Source organism: Myotis daubentonii, chromosome 2 (assembly GCF_963259705.1).
Source record: "Myotis daubentonii chromosome 2, mMyoDau2.1, whole genome shotgun sequence".
Classification (NCBI taxonomy): Eukaryota; Metazoa; Chordata; class Mammalia; order Chiroptera; family Vespertilionidae; genus Myotis; species Myotis daubentonii.
Window position 1 is genome coordinate 138894308 of NC_081841.1, and position 23005 is coordinate 138917312.

General features: G+C 42.8%; 1 protein-coding gene across 18 annotated transcripts in view; it reads right to left on the minus strand.

Annotated features, from left to right (window-relative positions):
* The window catches only part of NAA16 (N-alpha-acetyltransferase 16, NatA auxiliary subunit), a 94049-nt gene that overhangs the window by 42739 nt on the left and 28305 nt on the right, over positions 1–23005 (minus strand). For 11 of the 18 annotated variants that reach the window (XM_059684753.1, XM_059684756.1, XM_059684760.1 and 8 more), the window contains 4 exons: positions 21114–21267; positions 15918–16037; positions 13863–13889; positions 12094–12189 (listed from right to left, as the gene is read on the minus strand). In XM_059684753.1, the coding sequence (XP_059540736.1) occupies positions 12094–12189; positions 13863–13889; positions 15918–16037; positions 21114–21267 (397 nt within the window). The remainder of the gene's footprint in view (positions 1–12093; positions 12190–13862; positions 13890–15917; positions 16038–21113; positions 21268–23005) is intronic. The other 7 variants (XR_009451345.1, XM_059684757.1, XM_059684749.1 and 4 more) reach the window with 2 other exon arrangements.

Genomic DNA, 23005 nt, shown 5'->3' on the forward strand with positions numbered 1-23005 from the left:
GACTGGCAAAGAAAATCGGAAGATTTTAAAGCAGGTCAGTATATTTTTCTCCCTATGTGATCCCTCCAAAATTTGGCAATTCTTAATGAATGAATCATGGCAATGCATTTGTTTGCATAAATTCAATAACACCAGTTTCTAATAGTTTTACTAACCAAAAACTTTGACTGGACTATCATGTTTTAAAGAGCCTGATCCGGACTCTGAAGACTTAAAGCCTTTAAGAGTGCCATATAGAAAGCCTGGTATCTTGCTTACTAGCTCTTTATTTGACCTTCAATTCTAAATGATAGCTTTGCTGGGTAGAGTAATCTTGGCTGTAGGTTCTTGGCATTCAGCACTTTGAATATTTCTTGCCACTCCCTTCTGGCCTGCATAGTTTCGGTTGAGAAATCAGCTGGCAGTCATATGGGTACTCCCTTGTAGGTAGGTAACTGTTTTTCTCTTGCTGCTTTTAGGATTCTCTTTGTCTTTTGCCCTTGGCATTTTAATTATGATGTGTCTTGGTGTGGTCCTCTTTGGATTCCTTTGGTTTGGGGTTCTCTGCACTTCCTGGACTTGTAAGTCTATTTCTTCCACCAGGTAGGGGGGAAAGTTTTCTGTCATTATTCCTTCAAATAGGTTTTCAATATCTTGCTCTCTCTTTTCTTCTGGCACCCCCATAATTTGGATGCTGGTACACTTGAAGTTGTCCCAAAGACTCCTTACACTATCTTCATATTTTTGGATTCTTTTTTTTTTTTTTTTTTTTTTTTTGCTTTTCCAGTTGGGTGTTTTTTGCTTCTTCGTATTTCAAATCTTTGACTTGATACTTGAGATCCTCTAGTCTCCTGTTGGATCTCTGTAAATAATATACAATTATTCTTTATTTCAGTCAGTGTATGCTTAATTTCTATTTGGTACTTTTTTCATATCCTTGAGGGTCTCACTAAATTTATTGGCAGTTTCTAGAAAATTCTTGAAAAACCTTATAACCATGGTTTTGAACTCTATATCCAGTAGCTTGCTTTCCTTCATTTCTGTCATTTGTGATGTTTCTTTGTCTCCGCATTTTGGCTGCTTCCCTGTGTTGAGAGAGTGGTTTTGTGTGCTAGGTGTCCTATAGGGCCCAGTGGCTCAGCCTCCCCAATTACCTGAGGTGGACACTCTTGGTGCACCCCTTTGTGGGCTTTATGCACAGTCTTGTTGTAGTTAAGCCTTAATTGTTGTAGTTATCACTGGGAGAAAATGACCTCCAGGCCAATTGGCTGTGAGAATCAGCTGTGTCTGCATGGGAGAACTTCTGTGCTGGAGAAACCCTTCTGGGGCAAGATTTGCTTCAGTGGGGCTTTGGTGCTCACTGAGTCTGCCCCCTGAGTGTGTCCCTTATGGATCTGAGTTGTTGTAATCTGGATGGTCCCACTCTGACCAGTGGGTACACTGGCTCTTGGATCTCTAAGGAGGTGCTAATTTAGCCTCTGCCTGAGGCTACCCAGCAGGAGCTACGGAGAGATCTGCAGATTCCTCTTGTTTGTTTGGGGTTTGGAGGTGCCCAGATGAGGCCCAGCTGTGAAGCAGTGCAAGCTGCTGTGGGGCCTTGGGCCTTCTTTTGGATGTTCTGGGTCTCTCTGACCCAGCTGCAGTTTGTTAGGTAATTTTAGATTGCAAAGGGCCAGGCCATTCATATGCAAAAGCCTCTGCTAGCAGCTTGGGTGGGGTAGGGTCTCAGGGAATCAGCAGGGTGGAGTAAACAGCTATGGCTGAACCTCAGCCCTGCCCTAAGAGTCCCCGGGTCTCAGTGTCCCTCGGTAATCGCTGCAAGCACCTCTGAGAGAAAGCCGCCCTCGAGTAGGGCCCGATGCCAGACAGTCCAGTTTCTCCCCGTATGAGTCTGGGTCCCCAGAGACTTGCCCAGAAGTGCAGTTCAGAGCAGTCAGGAGCTTGTGTCTCCCTCCCGATTGAAAAAGACAACCGCGTCCTCCGTTGCCAGCCCTTTCCACGTGTGCCTCTGTACCTCTGCACTTTACTTCTGCACCTCCTCTGAGTCTCAGTGTGCTTTTCTCTTTCCTTCTAGTTGTAGAATTTCCACTCAGCCAGCCTTCCTGTGGTTCTGGATGATGTCCCTTTAGTCTTTTGGTTGTAGTTTTGAAGTGGTTGTGCGAGGCTGCATTTTCAGGTGTTTACCTATGCCGCCATCTTGGTTTCTCTTGGCTCTGAAAGAAAACTCCATCCCTCTTTAGCATGGAAGTAGCCAGAGGGCCCCACCGACATCCATTTTCCCTGAAAGAGTTCAGAGCCAAGATCCTTGAGGTAACATATTAGGCAATAAGGCAGACATGAGCAGAGCAAGGACGATGGGCCAACCGGCGCTACCAGATATAATGAAGTCTTTCCACCTATACATATATGAGACAAGGGGCATAGCAAAAGGTGTTCGCACCCAAAGTCTTGGGCCTTGGAAAAGATCAACAGCCTACCTGTCCAAGAGACTCGACCCCTTTGCATTTGGTTGGCCTACTTGCTTCCGGGCGGTAGCAGGCACAACTATACTTGTCAAAGAAGCAGACAAGTTAACCCTAGGGCAGGAACTAATCCTATCCACCCCACGTGTTTGAGGCTTTACTCCGGAGCACACTGGAGCACTGGATGTCAAACACTCAGTTTCAGGCTCCTCTACTCGACCAGCCCACATCAGGTTCCACAAGACCCTCACCATCAACCCTGCCAGCCTCCTCCTGGACGATGACCATGAAGAACCTTTGCATAACTGTTTGGAGGTCGTCGACTTAGTACAAACAGCTGGCCCGGACCTCATTGACACCCCATTGACATCGCCAGATGAGGTATTGTTCACGGATGGGAACACTTTTGTCCAGGAAGGAATCAGGTATGTGGGGGTGGCGGTAGTTACTTTAGAACAAACCATCTGGTCTCGGGCACTGACTCGCAGGACATCAGCATAGAAGGCCGAGTTAATTGCCCTTATTCAGGCTCTCCGTTGGACAAGAGAAAAATCAGTAACGATTTATACTGATAGTAGGTACGCGTTTGGAATGGTTCACATCCACAGTACTATTTACAAGGAAAGGGGGACTCCCTAGAATAAAAAGGGAACCAGGCCGAAGATTAAGCAGCCCAGGAGGATGCCCTAAAACCAGTGGGGCCTCTACAGATTCTAGTGACTCTTTCAGACCCTGACCTACCCACCTCACCAGCTTACACGGAATCACACTAAGCTTACAGAGCTTCTAAAGAGATAAGCACTATATACCCAATCTAGAAAAGCTGAAATCCATAGTCAATCTTTACTCAAGTTCTTATAGGTTTTACAGTCCACCAAGAAAGCAGTCCAGAAGCACGTCCAAGACGCTCTACCTGTACCAACTTCTGATCCAGTCTATCCCTTCCAACCTGGTGACTGTTTGGGTAAAGAAATTTACCACCCAAGGACTGACTCCTACCTGGAAAGGATCGTATACCAATATCCTGACCACCCCCCAGCAGTAAAGGTCAATGGAATCCTGCCGTGGCTCCACCATACCCGACTCAAGGTGGCTAAAGCAAAATAGAAAATCCAAAACTCTTCATCAGACCCACAAAAGCTGAGACTCTCGCATGTTCTCCTGGTCTTCATTCTGCGCCCCTATCGCATAAACTGGTTTACTAACTTTATTCAACAAAGAATTCTATCAAGCTCATGGTCCTCAGGGGTCGATATAAATCCATCCCCAACAATGGCCCACAAGAGTCAATGATTTGACTCATGTATATAAAACCAGTGGGGAATGAAGCATAATAACCTCAATTTTGTAAAAACTGCTATTTGAAATTTTAGCCCTGCTATTTTGGCTTCTGTAAACGCTTGCTTAAATAATAGAAAAAATAAGTGCAACTATGTTACCTGGCAAGCAGCTCCGCTGATGTCCCTTGGTTACTCCCCTACTCCAGTTATCTGAAATGTACTATGCTCAAGTTACAGCTCAGGTTACAAGCTTCCTGCAAAATATCTACATAGGGCAAAGCCCGCGAAAGGTCCAGAAGTATAATTCCATATTTGGGAAACAAAGGACTGGGAGAATATAAAAAGGGAGGGCTTCCTCCATGTTTTTGCTCAGAATTTGAGAAGCAATATTCCTGAGCCCATAAGCAAAATAAAAGACTCCAAAATTTGGCTTAATAAGGTGTCCTCTGTTTAGCTTGCTGACTTATAATATAACAATACCAGGAGAAACTGGACTGTTCGGCATCGGCACAGGAACATAGAGGCAGCTTTCTTCCAGATGGAGGTGCTCGCAATGGTCATTGTTCCTGTGCTGGGGAGGGGGTCAATGTTCCTGTGCTAGGACCTCCCAGGTGAAGGGCTGACTGGCAGCTATTGCAGTTTGCTCCACACTGGAGATTCCCGGAGACTCTGCCCTACCCAATTTACAACCCCATCCAAGCTGTGCTCAGCAGCTTTTGCATATGAATGGCCTATCCTTTCTAAGCCTAAACTCCAGATACAGAGTTAAGCGGGAGAAAAAAAAACACAAAAACAAGAGCAGAGCATTCTGTTTGCTATCACTTCTGTACAAAAGGGGAGAAAAAAAAGCTATAAATCAACCTGCCAAACATATTTTTGTTTGTATATGCACAATGTATTTCTAGAAGAACACACCATATACTGGTAACAACGGTTGTCTCTAGGGAAGTAAACTTGGTAGCCAGAGGACAGAGACATTTTTGTACTCTTTTATTTAAAACTGTATGAATTTATCATCCAAACAAGAAGCCTACACACAGCTACTTAATTACTCAGTCACATAGTATATCCAAAAATTACTATTACCCATCTCATACTTTTTTGCTTTAGGTATAAGAAAAACTTTCAACAAAATAATCTCCCCTTTTTCCTAGTTATTTTTAAATAACTTGTTAGTGCCCCCAGTCTTTCTTTTGTGGGGGAAAAACACCCATCAGTCATGGGCCTGTTTAGTATTATAGCTTACAAACAATCTGATTACATAGATGCTATGCCAATTCTCTCTAGATATAGAGCATAGATCCCCATAAAAATTGATGTCTCCAAAACCACTATTACAATGATTAACATAAACATTAATATCAGTCTGTATCCGAATCACTGAAAAGTTATCTATCTACACTAATAAAAGAGAAAAATGGTAATTGGCGTACGACGCTACCCTTTTCATTGGCTAATCAGGGCTATATGCAAATTAACTGCCAACTAAGATTGGCAGTTAACTGACAACTAAGATTGGCACTTAACTGCCAACAAGATGGCGGTTAATTTGCATATGTAGGCACAATGCAGGGAGGCGAAAGGGAAAGCAGGAAGAAGCCCCCTGCCACTGACAGTGATCGGAAACCCAGCCATGATCGGAGAATCAGGTGCCTTTGCCGCCCTGGCCAGTGATAGCAGGAAGTAGGGGTGGAGCCAGCGATGGGAGCTGGGCACGGTCGAAGCTGGCAGTCCCGGGAGCTAGGGGGTCCCTTGCCTGGGCCTAAAGCAAAGCCCACAATCGCGGGGCCGCTGCAGCTGCGGGTCCCCGCTGCCCGGGCCGGACGCCTAGGCCAGAGGCATTAGGCCTGGGCAGGGGTGGAGCCTGCAACTGTGGGGAGCTGGGGGTCCCCTGCCCAGGCCTGACACCTCTGCCGGAGGCCTCAGGCCTGGTCAAGGGGCCGATCAGGTGATCGGAGGGTGATGGGGGTCTACGCCTCTGGCCGAGGCATCAGGCCTGGGAAAGGGGCAGAGCCAGCCATTGGAGGGGTCTGGGGGGGTCCCCTGCCCAGGCCTGATGCCTGGACCAGAGGCATCCGGCCTGGGCTGGGGGCAGAACCAGTGATGGGGGAAAATGAGGGTCCCCTGCCCAGGCCTGATGCCTCTGTCAGAGGCGTCAGGCCTGGGCAAGGGGCCGATCCTGCGATTGGAGGGTGATGGGAGTCAACGCCTGAGGGCTCCCAGTATGTGAGAGGGAGTAGGCTGGGCTGAGGGACACTCCCCCCCCCCCCACACACACACCCAGTGCACGAATTTCGTGCACTGGGCCCCTAGTATATATATAAAAGGCTAATATGCAAAATGACCCCTCAGGAGTTCAACTGGGAGACCAGGAGTTCAATTGCTCGCTATGATGTGCGCTGACCACTAGGGGGCGGCGCGGAACGAAGGAAGGCCACGGCCGGCAGCTGGAAGGCCCCGATCAGCCCTGATCACTGGCCAGGCCTAGGGACTCTACGCGTGCACAAATTTCGTGCACTGGGCCTCTAGTTCTAAATAATGGAGCAGGTTTTCACTACTAAATAGAAGATAATTATGTGACCAGATGGAGGTGTTAGCTAACACTACAGTACTAATATTGCAACAGAAAAATTTATCAAATCAATAATTATACACCTTAAACTTCTACAATATTATATACCAATTATATCTTGAAATAAATAAATGAAAATAAAATAAGTAATAGAGCAACATTTGACAAGCATTCTATGTTTAAACTCTTGATTATCTCCTCAGCTCTCCCCAACCTTGGCCAGTAAAGACTAATAAAACATGATGAACTAAACTAATTACTTTGAAAAGTAGCTATATCCCATTATTTTCACGGCACTTAAAATTTTAGGCTAGTAAACAACCCCAGGAATTCTGCTGTGTTCACTATTCTGTACGTACTAAGCCTTCCTATTTAAAAACTGTAAAGCCTTTTTCAAAAGTTTCACCTTGCATTCTCTCTTTTTTTTTTTATGACTATCATTATTGATTTGAGAGGGGAAGGGAGAGGGAGAGAGGGATAGAAACATCAATGATGAGAGAAAATCATTTTTTAAATATATATTTTATTGATTTTTAACAGAGAGGAAGGGAGAGGGATAGAGAGTTAGAAACATCGATGAGAGAGAAACATCGATCAGCTGCCTCCTGCACACCTCCTACTGGGGATGTGCCCGCAACCAAGGTACATGCCCTTGACTGGAATCTTCCCTAGAGACAACAGTTGTTACCAGTAGGGGGCGTGCAGGAGTCAACTGATAAATGATTTTCTCTCGTGCTAACCAGTTTGGCTCAGTGGATAGAGCGTCGGCCTGTGGACTGAAAGGTCCCAGGTTTGATTCCGGTCAAGGGCATGTACCTGGGTTGCGGACACATCCCCAGTAGGAGGTGTTTTGTTTTGTTTTTGAAGGAGATACAGAAATGTGAGCCCAAGCATCTTCCATAAAACAATTTATTAGGAAAATGCTACTCCCTGCACAATATACAGCATCTTGGAAATTCACAATGCATACATTGTAAGTTCTAAGTCCTATAGAAACCTGACTGCTGTGTTTAACCCAGTTTCCCAAATTCACTTGACTGAAGAACATCCCAAAACACCAGCAACGCCCCCCCGGCCCCCAAAGCCTACTAATATCCACTTGGACTTAATGCTCCTTGGAAAACATTAGGAAAATTTGCTCTCAGTATGTTACAAATACAAAATTAAAATGAGTATCAGAAGAATATTATTTATCATTTGAGGAACTGAAATGTACTAGTGGAAATATTTTAATATATTGATGTCTACTGTCTAAACCAATACATTTCAAAGAAGCATTTCATATATTTTGTAAGTCAGTCAACTAAAATGCTTTTAATTTCATGAATTTTTTATTTTATTTTATTTTATTATGAATTTTTTAATAAAAATAAAATTATAGCCCAATTATTTAAACAAATATTTCGCCTATAAAGGAAAATTCATTAGAAAATATACTCCCTCCTTAACCCAGGCCTAGAATATGTTTAAGTTAGATTAGCTTCCTAGGATCTGGCTTGTATCAAAAGACATGCCAGAAGTTCCAATAAATAACTCATAACCTATAACACTTCCACTAAAAATAAACATGACATTTTAAAAAGGCAAATTTTTCTGTAAAGTCATCAAAAAGGTATCAACTATGTAAAGAGCTAATGTACTTTTTACCTCCTATACAGCCCAAATGTGAATGAGTTTAGCTACATGCAACAACCTGAATCAAGGTCACTAATATACTATCCTATCTAATAAAAGAGAAACATGGTAAGTAGCCGTACCTCTGCTACCTTTCCCATTGGCTAATCAGGGCGATATGCAAATTAACTGCCAGCCAAGATGGCGGCCGGCAGCCAGGCAGCTTGAAGCGAACAGGAGGCTTGCTTGCTTCAGTGACGGAGGACTCCAAAGCTCCCTGCCTGCCGCTGCCGGCCTCTGAGCTTGCAGTTTGAAACATTGTTACAAATATAGAAGCTAAACAAAACCCCAGAAACCTGCTTTCAGCCAGCTGGGATCTCAGAGTTGGAGTTGAAACAGTGTTTCGATTATAGAAACCAAACAAACCAGATACCTGCTTTCAGCAGCCGAGGCCTAAGAGTGGGAGCAAAGCCTCAGAGCTAAAGCTGGCCCAGAATAGAAAAAGAAAAAAAGGAGCGGTTGGGAGCTTCAGTCACCTGCCAGCCTGAAAACAGCCCTTAGCCCCTCACCCAGACTGGCCAGCCACCACAGTGGGGACCCCCAACCTGAAGGGTGTATGACCAGCTGCAAACAGCCATCATCCCCTCATCCAGGCTGGCCAGGCAACCCAGTGGGGACCCCCCACCCTGATCCAGGACACCCTTCAGGGCAAACCAGCCAGCCCCCACCCACGCACCAGGCCTCTATCCTATATAGTAAAAGGGTAATATGCCTCCCAGCAACGGAATCAGCAGAGCTGTGAGGCCTCCCAGCACCGGGATCAGAATGACAGGGGGCAGCGCCCAAACCCCGATCGCCCTGGGGCTCTGTGTGTGACAGGGGGCGGGGCCACAACCTCCCTATCCACCCTGCTCTGTTCGTGACAGCAGAAGGCGCCCCAACCCCCTGATCAGCCCTGCTCTGTGCCTGATAGGGGGAGCTCCTCAACCCCCTGATCGCCCTGCGGCTCTGTGTGTGACAGGGTGGGGTGCCCCAACCCCCTGATCGGCCCTGCTCTGTGTGTGACAGGATGTGGCGCCCCAACTCCCCCACCCCCCCACAGGCCCTGCTCTGTGTGTGACGGGGTAGAGCCATAACCTCCCCATCGGCCCTGCCCTGAGTGTGACAGCGTGAGGCCCCCCAACTCCCCTATCAGCCCTACTCTGTGAGTGACAGGGGGGAGCTCCTTAAACCACTGATCGGCCCTGCTCTATGTGTGACAGGGGGGAGCTCCCCAACCCCCTGATGGGCCCTGCTCTGTGCATGACAGGGGGGAGCCCCCCAACCCTCTGATAGACCCTGCTATGTGTGTGACAGGGTACGGAGACCCAACCCCCCTGACGGGCCCTGCTCTGTGAGTGACAGGGGGTGGCGCCGCAACCTCCCCATTGACCCTGCCTTGAGTGTGACAGGGGGCGGTGCCCCAACCCCCCCAATCGGCCCTACCCTGAGCGTGACTGAGGGTGGCATCGCCACCTCCCGATACGCCCTGCTCTGTGCATGTCAGGGTCGGTGCACCAACTCCCCAATCGGCCCTGCTCTGAGCCTGACTAGGGGCTGCACCTAGGGATTGGGCCTGCCCTTTGCCTCCCGGGAGCAGACCTAAGCCAGCAGGTAGTTATCTCCTGAGAGGTCCTAGACTGCAAGAAGGCACAGGCCGGGCTAAAGGACCCCCCTCCCCCATGAGTGCACAAAATTTTGTGCACCGGGCCTCTAGTTTATACTAATAAAAGAGAAAGATGCAAATTGACCATACCCCCGAATGCTTCCCATTGGCTAATCAGCAGGATATGCAAATTAACTGCCAACCAAGATGGCGTCCAGCAGCCAGGCAGCTGAAGCAAACAGGAGGCTTGTTTGCTCCAGTGACGGAGGAAGCCAAGGTTCCCAGCCTGCGGCAGCCCAGCTCTGAGCTCCAGATGCAACAATATTGCAATTATAGAAGCTAAACAAGCTCCAGATAGCTGCTTTCAGCCGGCAGCGGGCTTAGAGCGGCAGTGATGGCGACAGAGTTTCAATTATAGAAACTAAACAAAGCCTAGATATCTGCTTTCAGCAGCCGAGGCCTCAAGCTGGAGCCGGCCTCAGCGCTAAAGCCGGCTCTCAGCTCCAGTGACAGCCATAGAAAGTAAATAAATCCTAGAATAAAAAAAGAAAAAAAGGAGAGGCTGGGAGCTTAAGTCACCCACCAGCCTGAAAATGGCCCTCAGCCCCTCATCCAGACTGGCCAGGCACCCCAGTCGGGACCCCCACCCTAAAGGGGGTGCAGGCAGCCTAAAAACAGCCATCAGCCCGTCATCCAGGCTGGCCAGGCACCCAAGCGGGACCCCCACCCTGATCCAGGACACTCTTCAGGGCAAACCAGCAAGCCCCCACCCGTGCACCAGGCCTCTATCCTATACTACAGTCAGGGCAGGACAGCGCGAGCTGCCATCCAGGCCCCATGTGCAGCCCTGGGCAGCGGGCATAAGTCCCACCCCCAGCCGGGACCCCTATGTGCCACCTGAGCCCCCAGCTGGGACCCCCGTGCCGCCTAAGCCCCGCACTGCTAAGCCCCACCCCCAGCCGGGACCCTATGACTACTGGAGAGCAGGAAAGGGCGGCTGGGCCATGGGTCGCTGTGGTGATCCAGCCATCAGTTAGTAGAAAAGTGCGGCCTGTAGGCAGCCCCCAGCTGCGCCTGATCAGGGAGCAGGAAAGCCCGGCCTGAGGGCAGCCCCAAGCTGGGCCTGCTCCCCGGTTGCCATGGAGACCTGGAAGCAGGAAAGCCCGGCCTGTGGGGAGGTCCCAGCTGGGCCTGCTCCCCCGTCGCCATGGTGATCCTGGAGCAGGAAAGCCTGGCTTGCAAGCAGCACCCCATCCTAGCCATAGCTCAAGGGAGAGTACAATATGCAGTGGAGGCCAGGAGCCTGAGAGATCAATACAGAGGGGCTCCTGCTCCAAGCCTCCATGGTGTGGCTGGGGGCAGGCCCCCAGCAGACACACGCGCACACACACACACACACAGAGTGCCTGCTCTGAGCCTCCAATGTGGCTGGGGGCAGACCCCCAGTGGGGACACACACACACACACACACACACACACGCACACGCACACGGCAACTGCTTCAAGCCTATGTGGCACGGCTGGGGGCGGGCCCCAGCAGACACACACACACACACGCGCGCGCGCACACACACACGTGGGATGCCTGCTCCGAGACTCTGCTGCCAGACTGTGGCCCATCAGTAGGACATCCACTGAGGGCTTCCAGACTGTCAGAGGGGCAGGTTGGGCTGAGGGAACCCCCGCCCCCAAGTGCACGAATTTCATGCACCGGGCCTCTAGTCTATATTATAAAATCCCAGTGGCCCTAACAACGTAACAACCAAAGACCGGTCACCAGGAGGCTGCATACGCAGTGCGGCGAGGCACGCGTGTGTAGGCAGGGCTGCGTGCGTGGTGAGGTGCGCGCAGATGGGCGGGGACTTGACTCTGGGTCCCGTGGAGCGGTGGGACTTGAGAGAGTCCCACAGCATGACGGGGTCTAGGGCCCCGGTGTCGTGCAATTTCATGCGCTTGGTCACTAGTTGTTCAATAAAAGCAAATCACAGAATACAAACCATCGTACTTCAATTTATAATAAGTACAAAAGCAGGGCTTTTGGAGGATTTTGTTTCTGGGCATATAAAATATATAGAGCTCTATAAAAACAATGGCATGATAAAACCAACTTTCAGGAAAGAGGTCAAATCTGAGGAAAGAAGACCTTCAATAGGAATGGTGATATTCTTATCTTGAACATGGTGGGTACAAAGCTCACAATTCTTTATTTGAATTTATCTTCTGAAATTATCCAAAACTTCAAAATTTCTACCACTTAAATCATAACACCTCATATAAAATTTGTCATCAACTCCAGGGAATTTCATTTACCTTCTAAAAAGGCATTTAATTTTTAAAGTCACATAAGAAAAATAATTTTATATAATTTCTGATACATAAAACCTACATATAGCTATACACTGTACACTCTTATTAACAAATGCATAATAAATTCATAACTGACCACTCCCACCCCCAAGAATGGTACAGATGTAAAATGTAAATAGTGCTGAGGAATTTTAACAAATAATTATTAGTGTTACAAAGATATCCTAATATTACCTGGGACAAGATTCAAAGGCAATCTTCTAGGTGAAATTGCTCTGGGGTGCTGCTTACTAATTTCTTCATAAATCTGAAGCCTCTCTTCTAAAGTGCCTATTATCAATAAATATGTGTGAGATTCAAAGCATCAAAACTTGTATCTATCATAAAACACTAATAAACTTTAAAAATTATAAGATTAAATTAACAATATTAAAGCTACTCTCAATTTTTGTAAGAATCACATTAAAAAGTATGTGGTGGTGAAATAATGTAATTAGTAAATAACCACTTTAAACCCAATCTCTGGAGAAATCCAAAACTTTTTTTAGTAAAACAGATTGTATATGCAACTCAAATCATATACACACAAGATGCAAATACTTAAGATAAACTACATTTGCCTTGTATTCCTTAGTGTACATCCCATGAAAAAGAAAACATTCCTTTATAACAGAGATTTTAAACCAGAGTGCAAGAAGAGGCACACTAGTGTGCCGCAAGAATTTTTAAAACATGCAATACCTGACTATTTAGTCAGGGGCACTGACCTATTTTCCCTTAGACTGTCAAAAAGAAAAATGACAATAGCCAACACAACAATAGCCGTCCAATATGAATGAATCAAAATTATACCTATTTTTTGGGTCAAATTGGCAAAAAATGTAATCTATGTTTTGGTGTGCCACAAACTTTTAGTAATTATGTGTGCCACGAGATGAAAAAGGTTGAAAATCGCTGCTTTATAACGTATCTTACATGAGCTCACTAGCCCACAGAAGTCTACTAGTATAATATCCATTGATTAGGCTTAAGAGAAGCAACAGTTTTAAGATCTTGAATGTAAATGTTTTGTATGTAAAAAGAACTAAATTTCTAAGACAGACTTGACACTTAAAATGTTCAATGAAACTCCATTATAAAGAACCCCATTAGTACAAATTATTTAAAGTAGTAATATCATTTCTCCCAAATACAATGATATACTTCTAATAATAATATAAAATATACTTCTAATAGAAAGTTGTATCTTCCCTCCCAAGACCACCTAATTTTATAGTACTAAACAGAGGCTATACATCTAATATAATCTATATGATACTCTACAACAAAAATTTGCAGGTTATAATCTGTATCTGGTTTGTTATTCTAAAACAATATCCTGCATAATTTACAAAGATAGATTGCATGCATTATTTTACATAAGCAATAAGCCAACTGACAGCAGAATTTTCAGAAAAAGCAAACAAACCTCTTTTAAACTATAAGATTTAAGGGGATTTTAATTCAGACCACAGAAATACAATTATTTTAAGAATAACTCTTAGTGCTAGTAATCAAAGTATTTCCATAATAAATGTAGTTTTCACAATCATGACTATAAACTATATTTGTTTGCTTTTTTTTAAGACTTCTTCTTTCCCCCATTAATATGTTTTGGAGCTCCAATGTGGCTAGATTTTTGGAACTGGGATATGTGAAAAATAATTTTTAGATTCTGTTAGCGATTTGGAAACTTCATGAAATATCAAACACCCTTCCACTAAAAGTCACATGAAAACTATTGCGGGCTTTTTGTTTGTTTGTTTGTTTGTATTTTTAAAAAGCAGTTCTTATAAGTAGGCCTAATGTTAGAAAATGATATTTTTAAGTTGTAAGCATAAAAGAATTTTTTCCACTATCCCAGATATAACAAGTGTTATAAATATAGTTGAAATACCATTAAGACAAAACCAAACCATTTCAATGCCCTATTTCAAGTCACAGGTTGGAGCTCCAGAACTTACCATGGGGGAGAAAAGGTCCTAAGGAACCTAAAAAGATAAAGTAATGCTATTAGTTTTATAATCAAGACATTTTAGATTAAGTATGGATTCTGAAATACAGAATATATTATATTCATTTTACTAAAACATGTAAATAATCTGTAGTTTTAAATAATCTGTATTATTAACTACATGTCAGTAACTTGTAGTTTGAAGAAAAATCATAGTTATCTCACATTTCCAACTTTCAGACATGTCTTCTGTCCTATTTTTAATAAAAATAATAAAAAAACCAGATTGAACTAATCAATATTTAAATTTCCACCATTTTTTAAGAAACATTTAAAAATACTTTAGTAATTGTGACATTAAATTTTAAATACAAGCAGAAAACCTGAATTAATTTATAAAAATAATTAGGACATAACAAATAAGCTTTTCTCATGGTTCATATTACTGTAAATGAATATGGGTAGCTGTCTATTTACTCTACTTATTAAATTTAAAAATTCTGCTCTTTCAACACCCCTGAACCATAGTTTCATAATTATTTCAGTCATATATTTATCCATAAATAATAGGATTTTAGAAATTTTAATTGCTAACAACATTTAATTATGAAAGTATTAGGGAAAATTTAAACTATGACTAGATTTCTGAAAAGGGTCAAGGTTATATAATTTAAAAAGATGTATAACATTTTATTCCACACAAATTAACCTAGTCTGAAATTCAGAGAACAATTTTCATGCCAATGTTATATACCATATACTCTCATCAAAATTTCTTTATCCCAATTCTTATTTAGAGATTGAGGATAACAGACCTCTAATTCTTTTTTATTTTAAATATATTTTTATTGATTTCAGACAGAGAGGAAGGGAGGGGGGGAGAGAGACAGAAACATCAATGATGAGAAAGAATCATTGATTGGCTGCCTCCTGCAAGCCCCCTACTGGGGATCAAGCCCACAACCCAGGCATGTGCCCTTGACCGGAATCGAACCTGGGACCCTTCAGTCCTCAGGCCAACACTTTATGCACTGAGCCAAACCAGCCAGGGCAGACCTCTAATTCTTTAAAAATATTAAATAACTAGGGGCCCGGTGCACGAAATTCGTGCACTGGGTGTGTGTGTGGGGGGAGGGGAGTGTCCCTCAGCCCAGCCTGCCCCCTCTCACATACTGGGAGCCCTCAGGCGTTGACCCCCATCACCCTCCAATTGCAGGATCGGCCCCTTGCCCAGGCCTGACGCCTCTGGCCGAGGCATCTGGCCCGGGCAGCGGGGACCCGCAGCTGCAGCGGCCCCGCGATCATGGGCTCTGCTTTAGGCCCAGGCAAGGGACCCCTAGCTCCTGGGACTGCCAGCTTCGACCGTGCCCAGCTCCCATTGCTGGCTCCACCCCTACTTCCTGCTATCACTGGCCAGGGCGGCAAAGGCGCCTGATTCTCCGATCATGGCTGGGGGGCAGGGCAAAGGCGGCCCCGGGGCTGCCTTTGCCCTGCCCCCCAGCTCTTAGCTCCCCCCTGGGTTTCCGATCACTGTCAGTGGCAGGGGGCTTCTTCCTGCTTTCCCTTTCGCCTCCCTGCATTGTGCCTACATATGCAAATTAACCGCCATCTTGTTGGCAGTTAAGTGCCAATCTTAGTTGTCAGTTAACTGCCAATCTTAGTTGTCAGTTAACTGCCAATCTTAGTTGTCAGTTAACTGCCAATCTTAGTTGGCAGTTAATTTGCATATAGCCCTGATTTGCCAATGAAAAGGGTAGCTCCTACGCCAATTACCATTTTTCTCTTTTATTAGTGTTGATTATGACACTTTCCAGAAAGAGAACACTCATTATCTTTCCCATCTCTCTGTCTAAATAGGTAACATTATCATTACCTGTACCTGTACACATTTACCACGTAAGTATAAATATTTTAATTCATCTTCACTCCAATAATTTTCCTACATGGAAAAATGAATTCTAGGGCAAGAAATATATGTCTTCAAATATTATTACAATTTTACACTTTATTATACGTACTTCAAACAATAGTTAAAAGAAGGTAGAAAAGAAAAATCAGTACATACTAAGTTGCAGAGCTTTTTCCAAGCCTTCATAATAACACCAATTTTCCGCATTACGATCAATCAGATTTTTGAATACTTCACTGGCTTCTTTTAATCTTCCCAATTTCAACAGCATTTCCCCTAAAATTAAGTTTAAAGTCACAATCATTTAACTTAAGCATTAAATACCTTTCTGATCCCAGAGATTTCACTAAACATTATTAGTATAGTAGATATTTATGGAAGACAGGACTGTATGTGCCTCCCTCTGGGGTAGATTGCAGTTTATATAACTAAACATAGATTAATTTACAGCTTGCCTTCAGAAAATAACCTTCATTTACACATTCTACTAAACTAACACTAGAGGCCCAGTGCACAAATTCATGCATGGGTGAGGTCCCTCAGCCTGGCCTGCAATCGGGGCCGATCATGGCCACGGGAGGTTGGCCAGGAGAGGGGCCACAAAAGGTTGGCCAGCTGGGAGGATGGGCCATGGGAGATTGGCCAGCCAGGGGGAGGGACCACGGGAGGTTGGCTGGCCACGGGAGGGTGGCTGTGGGGGCACACTGACCACCAGGGGGCAGCTCCTGCATTGAGCATCTGCCCCCTGGTGATCAGTGCACATCATAGCAACCGGTTGACCAGTTGTAATGGTCACTTAGGCTTTTATATATACAGACTAGAGGCCCGGTGCACAAAATTTTGTGCACTCGGGGGGAGAGGGTCCCTCAGCGCGGCCTGTGCCCTCTCGCAGTCTGGGACTTCTCGGGGGATGACCACCTGCTGGCTTAGGCCTGCTCCCTAGGGGATTTGGCCTAAGATGGCAATCAGACATTTCTCTGGCAGCCCGGCAGCCCTCGGGGGATGTCCACTTGCCAGCAGAAAGCAGGCCTAAGCTGCAGTCGGACATCCTTAGCGCTGCTGAGGAGGCAGGAGAGGCTCCCACCACCACTGCTAGAATGGCAGCCATAAGCCTGGCTTGTGGCTGAGCAAGCTCCCCCATGTGCGAGTGCACTGACCACCAGAGGGAAGTTCCTGCATTGAGCGTCTGCCCCGTGATGGTCAGTGTGTGTCATAGTGACCAGTCATTCCCAGTCTTTCTGATGTTAGGGTCAGTTTGCATATTATCCTTTTACTATATAGGATAGAGGCCTGGTGCACGGGTGGGGGCTGGCTGGTTTGCCCTGAAGGGTGTCCCGGATCAGGGTGGGGGTCCCGCTGGGGTGCCTGGCCAGCCTGGGTGAGGGGCTGATGGCTGTTTGCAGGTAGGCCAAGCCCCCCAGTGGGGACCCTCACCCCACGGGAGTGTGGCCAGCCTGGGTGAGGGGCTGAGGGCTGTTTTCAGGCTGGCCACACCCCCAGCCTTGAGAGGAGGCCACGCAGGCTGGAAGCAGGTATCTGGGATTTATTTATCTTCTATAATTGAAACTTTGTAGCCTTGAGCGGAGCTCAGGTCGGGCAAGGGCAGGCGGGAAGTTTGACTTCCTCCATCACTAGGGCAACCCAAGCCTCCTGCTCGCTCCAGCTCTGTGGCCACCACCATCTTTGTGATGGAGTGAGGGTGTGATGGTTAATTTGCATATTACTCTTTTATTAATTAGGATTGTTAATGAATTCTAATGAAATATCCCTATCTTCCTACAGCACAATTTAAATGTACTTTTCCTGATAAGTTCATATATTAAGCAATTCTTCATTCAATGCTCTTAATTTCCTTTCCAGGTCACTAAAATTTGAATCAACTTGTAAAAAGTAACACTAAACCCCACTTCACAGCAAGAAACCACACAAACCATGTTCACATGTTGGACACCTACAAGGTTCAATTTTTATGTGGCTTTCAAGAAGCTACACAAGTTGAAAGGGGGCATGGGGAATAAAGATCTAAACTTTTCAAACATAACAGAAAGCACACCTAGTCGAAGATAAACGGAAGATTCTCAAAAAGAAATATCTCAACTTCCCATCCCTAAAATTTCCCATTCCCCAAATAATCCACTTCAAACAAATAATCCTCTGAAATGTCTTTAAGTCATACTATTTCAGCTTTCATCATCTTAGAGAAGGCAGCATATAACAGTGGTGATTATATACTATTATTTCACTACTTATATATGATATATATTATTCAAGCTGCATGTTGTTATACATTTGTCAAAATCAAGAGGGTATAGTAAAACTAACTAGATGTAATTACTAATGTTACCAATTTCTAGCTCTGAACAAGTTACAAACTTCCAATGTCCATTTCCTTGCCTCTAAAATATCAACTACCTTAATCCACTTCTGTGATAATCAAAGGAAATAATTTACTTAAAATGGTTTAGCACAATGCCTGGCACAAAGTGAATACATGTAAACATTTGCTACTTAAAACTATAAACATGCCCCATTCCTCCAGAATTAACTTCTGGTCAGTATAATTTTTACCCTGTTGACACTATTCTTCAAGTCCAAACATTTTATTATCTGCTACTACTATACGGTAAAGGTTGTTACTATAGGATTATATGGGACAAATAAGTAGACTTGCATTTTTTAAAAATAAAAATCTCTAACTTTAATAGTTCTTAAAATTATTTTAATATACTAATGGATACAAAAGACATAAATGTATAAATATCAAAATCTCTGGGCCTGCAAACTTCACTGAAAAAATAAAAATAACAAATCCTGTCTCTATAAGCAATACAAAATATCGGCTTTATATTCAAATTGATGACCCCCAAATGACCCACATTACCAATATATGCTGCAATTTGCAGATTTTTTAAACCAGAATTGACCATACTATAGCATATCTACTTTTTTTAAAAATATATTTTATTGATTTTTTACAAAGAGGAAGGGAGAGGGATAGAGAGCCAGAAACATCAACGAGAGAGAAACACTGATCAGCTGCCTCCTGCATGCCCCCCACTGGGGATGTGCCCGCAACCAAGGTACATGCCCTTGACCGGAATCGAACCCGGGACCCCTGAGTCCGCAGGCCGACGCTCCATCCACTGAGCCAAACCAGTTCTGGCGCATATCTACTTTTTAATCCTTGCATTCCCTAGTAATGCTATAAGACAAAGACAGAGAAACAGAAAAAGCAACCTAAGAGTTGAGATTTAATCAGGAAATAGCAATACATCAGAACATAAAAATAATTACCTTTTATTTTCTCCCATCAATTACAGGTAATAGAATAAGAAAGAAACCAGAATATTATTTATCCACATTTTACCAATAGTATGAAAAATAGCATTGTAGTCAATACTGTTATTAGTACTATTTACAATAAAAACTAAGTCAGTCAGTTGCTATATATTAACAAGTGTCAAATATAGCAGTTAAAAGTAAGGGCTCATGAAAAGATATGAAGAAAACTTAAATGCATATTACTAAGTGAGAAAAGTCAATCTCAAAAGGCTACATACTGCATAATTCCAAATACATGACATTCTGGAAAATGCATAACTATGGAGACAGTAAAAGGATCAGTGGTTGCCAGGGATGGGGGCAAGGGGAAATGAATAGGGAGAGCACAGAGGATTTTTAGGGCAATGAAACTAGTACTCCATATGATACTATAATGGTGGCTGCATGTTATTATACATTTGTCAAAACCAAGAGAGTGTGCAACACCAAGAACTAACAGAAATGTCAACTTTATAGACTTCAGGTGGTAATGATGTGTTACTGTAGGTTCATTAATTGTAATACATAGCCATAACTGGTTTGGCTCGGTGAATAGAGCGTCAGCCTATAGACTGAAGGATCCTGGGTTCAATTCTGGTCAGGGGCACATGTCCAGGTTGCGGGCTCAATCCCCAGTAGGGGATGTGCAGGAGGCAGCCAATCAGTGATTTTCTCTCACCATTGATGTTTCTCTCTCACCTCTCGCTCCCTCTCCCATCCTCTCTGAAATCAATAAAAATATTTTTTAAAGTTACAATGTACTTTAAAAAAATTATAATAAATATACCACTCTGGAGGAGGATATTTATAGTGGAGGAGACTATGCATGAGTAGGGAAATACAGTATATGGGAAATCTCTGTGCCTTCAACTTGATTTTGCTGTGAAACTAAAACTATTCTAAAAAAGTCTATTAAAAAAACATTTTAGAATAAGGGATCTGAAGTCAAAAAGATGTGCTTAGAAATTAACTCTACCTCCCTAGCCAGTTTAGCTCAGTGGATAGAGTGTAGGCCTGCAGACCAAAGGATCCTGAGTTCGATTCTGGTCAAGGGCACATACCTTGGTTGCAGGCTCCTCCCTGGCCTAGGCCCTGGTCAGGGTGCAAGCAGGAGGCAACCAATCGATGTGTTTCTTTCACATCGATGTTTCTCTCTGTCTTTCCCTCTCTCTCCCACTCTCCCTAAAAATTAATGGAAAATTACCGAGTGAGGATTAACCAAAAAAAAAAAAAGGAAAGAAAGAAAAGAAATTAACTCTAGAACCTAAAAGGTGGGGTGACTTTGGACAACTCCTTAATATCTCTTAACCTTAGTTTCCTCAGCTATAAAATGGAGATAGTAAATAATACCCATGTTAGAGGTGCTAAATATTTAAGTGAAATAAAGCAGTTTAAGCAATTACCATGCCCTAAAACACAGGAAAAGTAAATAAATGTTAGCTTTTATTAAGTTTTAAAAGTCCTACAACTATACGAACTTTAATTTTAAACTAATGATTTTAGTTGGACATTCTATTTAATACAGTATTAATGAAATAAGTAATTGATGAACAAAGCTTTGTTAAGAAAAAATGTGGCTAACCCTTTGAGGAACGTTTTTAACAAACTATCAGGACCCTGCCTTCCTAATTAGCCCATAATGATACTTGACTTCCTGATAATCCCAGTATCAATTATTATTCTCATTATATTTTACTATACATGAATAGATACAGATAAAGATATAGACATACAAATATGGAGGGGTAAAATATAAAGGTAGTATAATGTTCTGCTTAAGAAAATGAAATCTGAAGTCAAACTTCTTGGCCTCATATACAGCACTATACCCAGCTTACCTAGCTGTGTGACTTCGGGCAAGTCACTTAACTCTCTGTTCCTCAGTCACCTAAAGTGAATATAACAACTACATCATAATAATAAGTGTATAGAATATTACCTAAAACATACGTCTTATTTAAGTGTTAAGACAGAATAAAGTATAGTTTTAGTTCTTTTCTTTAATTAAAAAGAAAAGGCAGGTCAACTAACCTTTAATTTCTTCCACTGAAAGTTTATCACATATTTGTTTCTCATATGTTTCTATATGTTCTAAAGATTCCTGAAATAGATCTGCTTCTCGCATCACTTGATTCTGGTATAATATCAGTTCACTATATTCATAGTCAATTTTGTTGAGAGGAACCTAAAAATAGAAAGGACCAAATTATCATGTTTATATAATTACAGAAAACAATTTCAGATCTTTAATTTCACTGCTTTCTAAGGAAAGCAATTCACACAGATTAAAAAAAGCAACCCATGAACAATTATAAATAGAAGAGTAATTAATAGCAAAGATTAATACATTCTTTAAAATAAATACTAGTAAAGGGGTAGGACTCTGGTATAGAGCAAATTGAACAGGTCCTATACACCCAAAAAAGTATAAAAATTGGTTAAAATCCTAAGGAATCTACATTAAAAAACCTACTAGAACTCATCAAGGAGTTAGGCAAGATGACAGAAAAAATCAATATACAAAATCAATTATATCTCTATAATATAGTAACAACCTGAAAATTAAATAATTTCATTCACAATAGCACCAAAAAGAACAAGATATTTAGGAATAAATTTAAGAAACAAGATCTAAACACCCTGCACCCTCCCCCGTGGGTAGGGCTCAGTGGTTGAGCGTCGACCTATGAACCAGGAGGTCACAGTTTGCTTTCTGGTCACGGCACATGCCAAGGTTTTGGGCTCGATCCCCGGAAGGGGCGTGCAGGAGGCAGTTGATCAATGATTCTCTCTCATCGTTGATGTTTCTAACTCTCCCTCTCCCTTCCTCTCTGAAATAAATTTAAAAAATTTTTAAAGAAATAAGATCTATATACTGAAGACTACAAAATATGCTGAGAAATTACAGACAAACCTAAATAAATGGTGAGATAGTACACTCCAAAGTAAAGGATCAGAATACTCAATGTTTTGATGGCAATTCCAAATTGATCTATAAATTCAATGCAATACCTACCAAACTCACAGCAAGCCTTTTACAGAAATTTATAAGCTAATCCTAAAATTCAAATGGAAATAAAAAAAAAACGCTACATGGCAAAAAAAATTTGAAAAAGAACAAAGTAGGAGGACATGTGTTTCACATCTCAAACTTACTACAAAGCTACCAAAATTAATGCAGTGTGGCGCTGGCACAAGGATACCTATACAGATCAGTGGAACAGAATAAAAGGTCCAAAAATAAGCTAGTATATTCTTGTCAACTGATTTTTTACAAAGGTGCCAAGGCAATTCAATGAAGGAAGAGTAGTCTTCTCACAAATAATAGTGGAACAATTAAATTAAGTATGCACGGAAAGACCTTAGACTCATAATTCTTACCATACACAAAAATTAACTCAAAATGGATCATACACCTAAATGTAAGCAATAAAAGTATAAAAGAAATCTTAGAAGAATAGAAGAAATTCTTTGTGACCCCATGTATAAAAGAAAAAAATTAATAAATTGGACTTCATCAAAATTAAAAAATTTTTCTCCTTCAGAAGACACCATTAATAACATGAAAATACAAGCTACAGATTGGGAGAAAATATTTCCAAATAATATACCTGATAAGGAACTTGTATTAAGAATATATAAAGCACTCTTACAACTCAGTTGTAAGACAAATAACCCAATTTAAAAATGGGCACAAAATTTGAATAGATATTTCATCAAAGAAGAAATATAAATGGCTAATAAGAACATAATAAAATGGTCAATATCATTAGTTGTTAGGAAACTGTAACAGGAAATGAATAAACTATACTTATAGAAAGCTACTCATATTAATCTTAGCAAATGTTAAACCCAGCTTGTTACTCTAACCCCTGATTTTTCTCAAAACTAGAGCTTACATGTTAAAAGGATTTTTTTAGTAT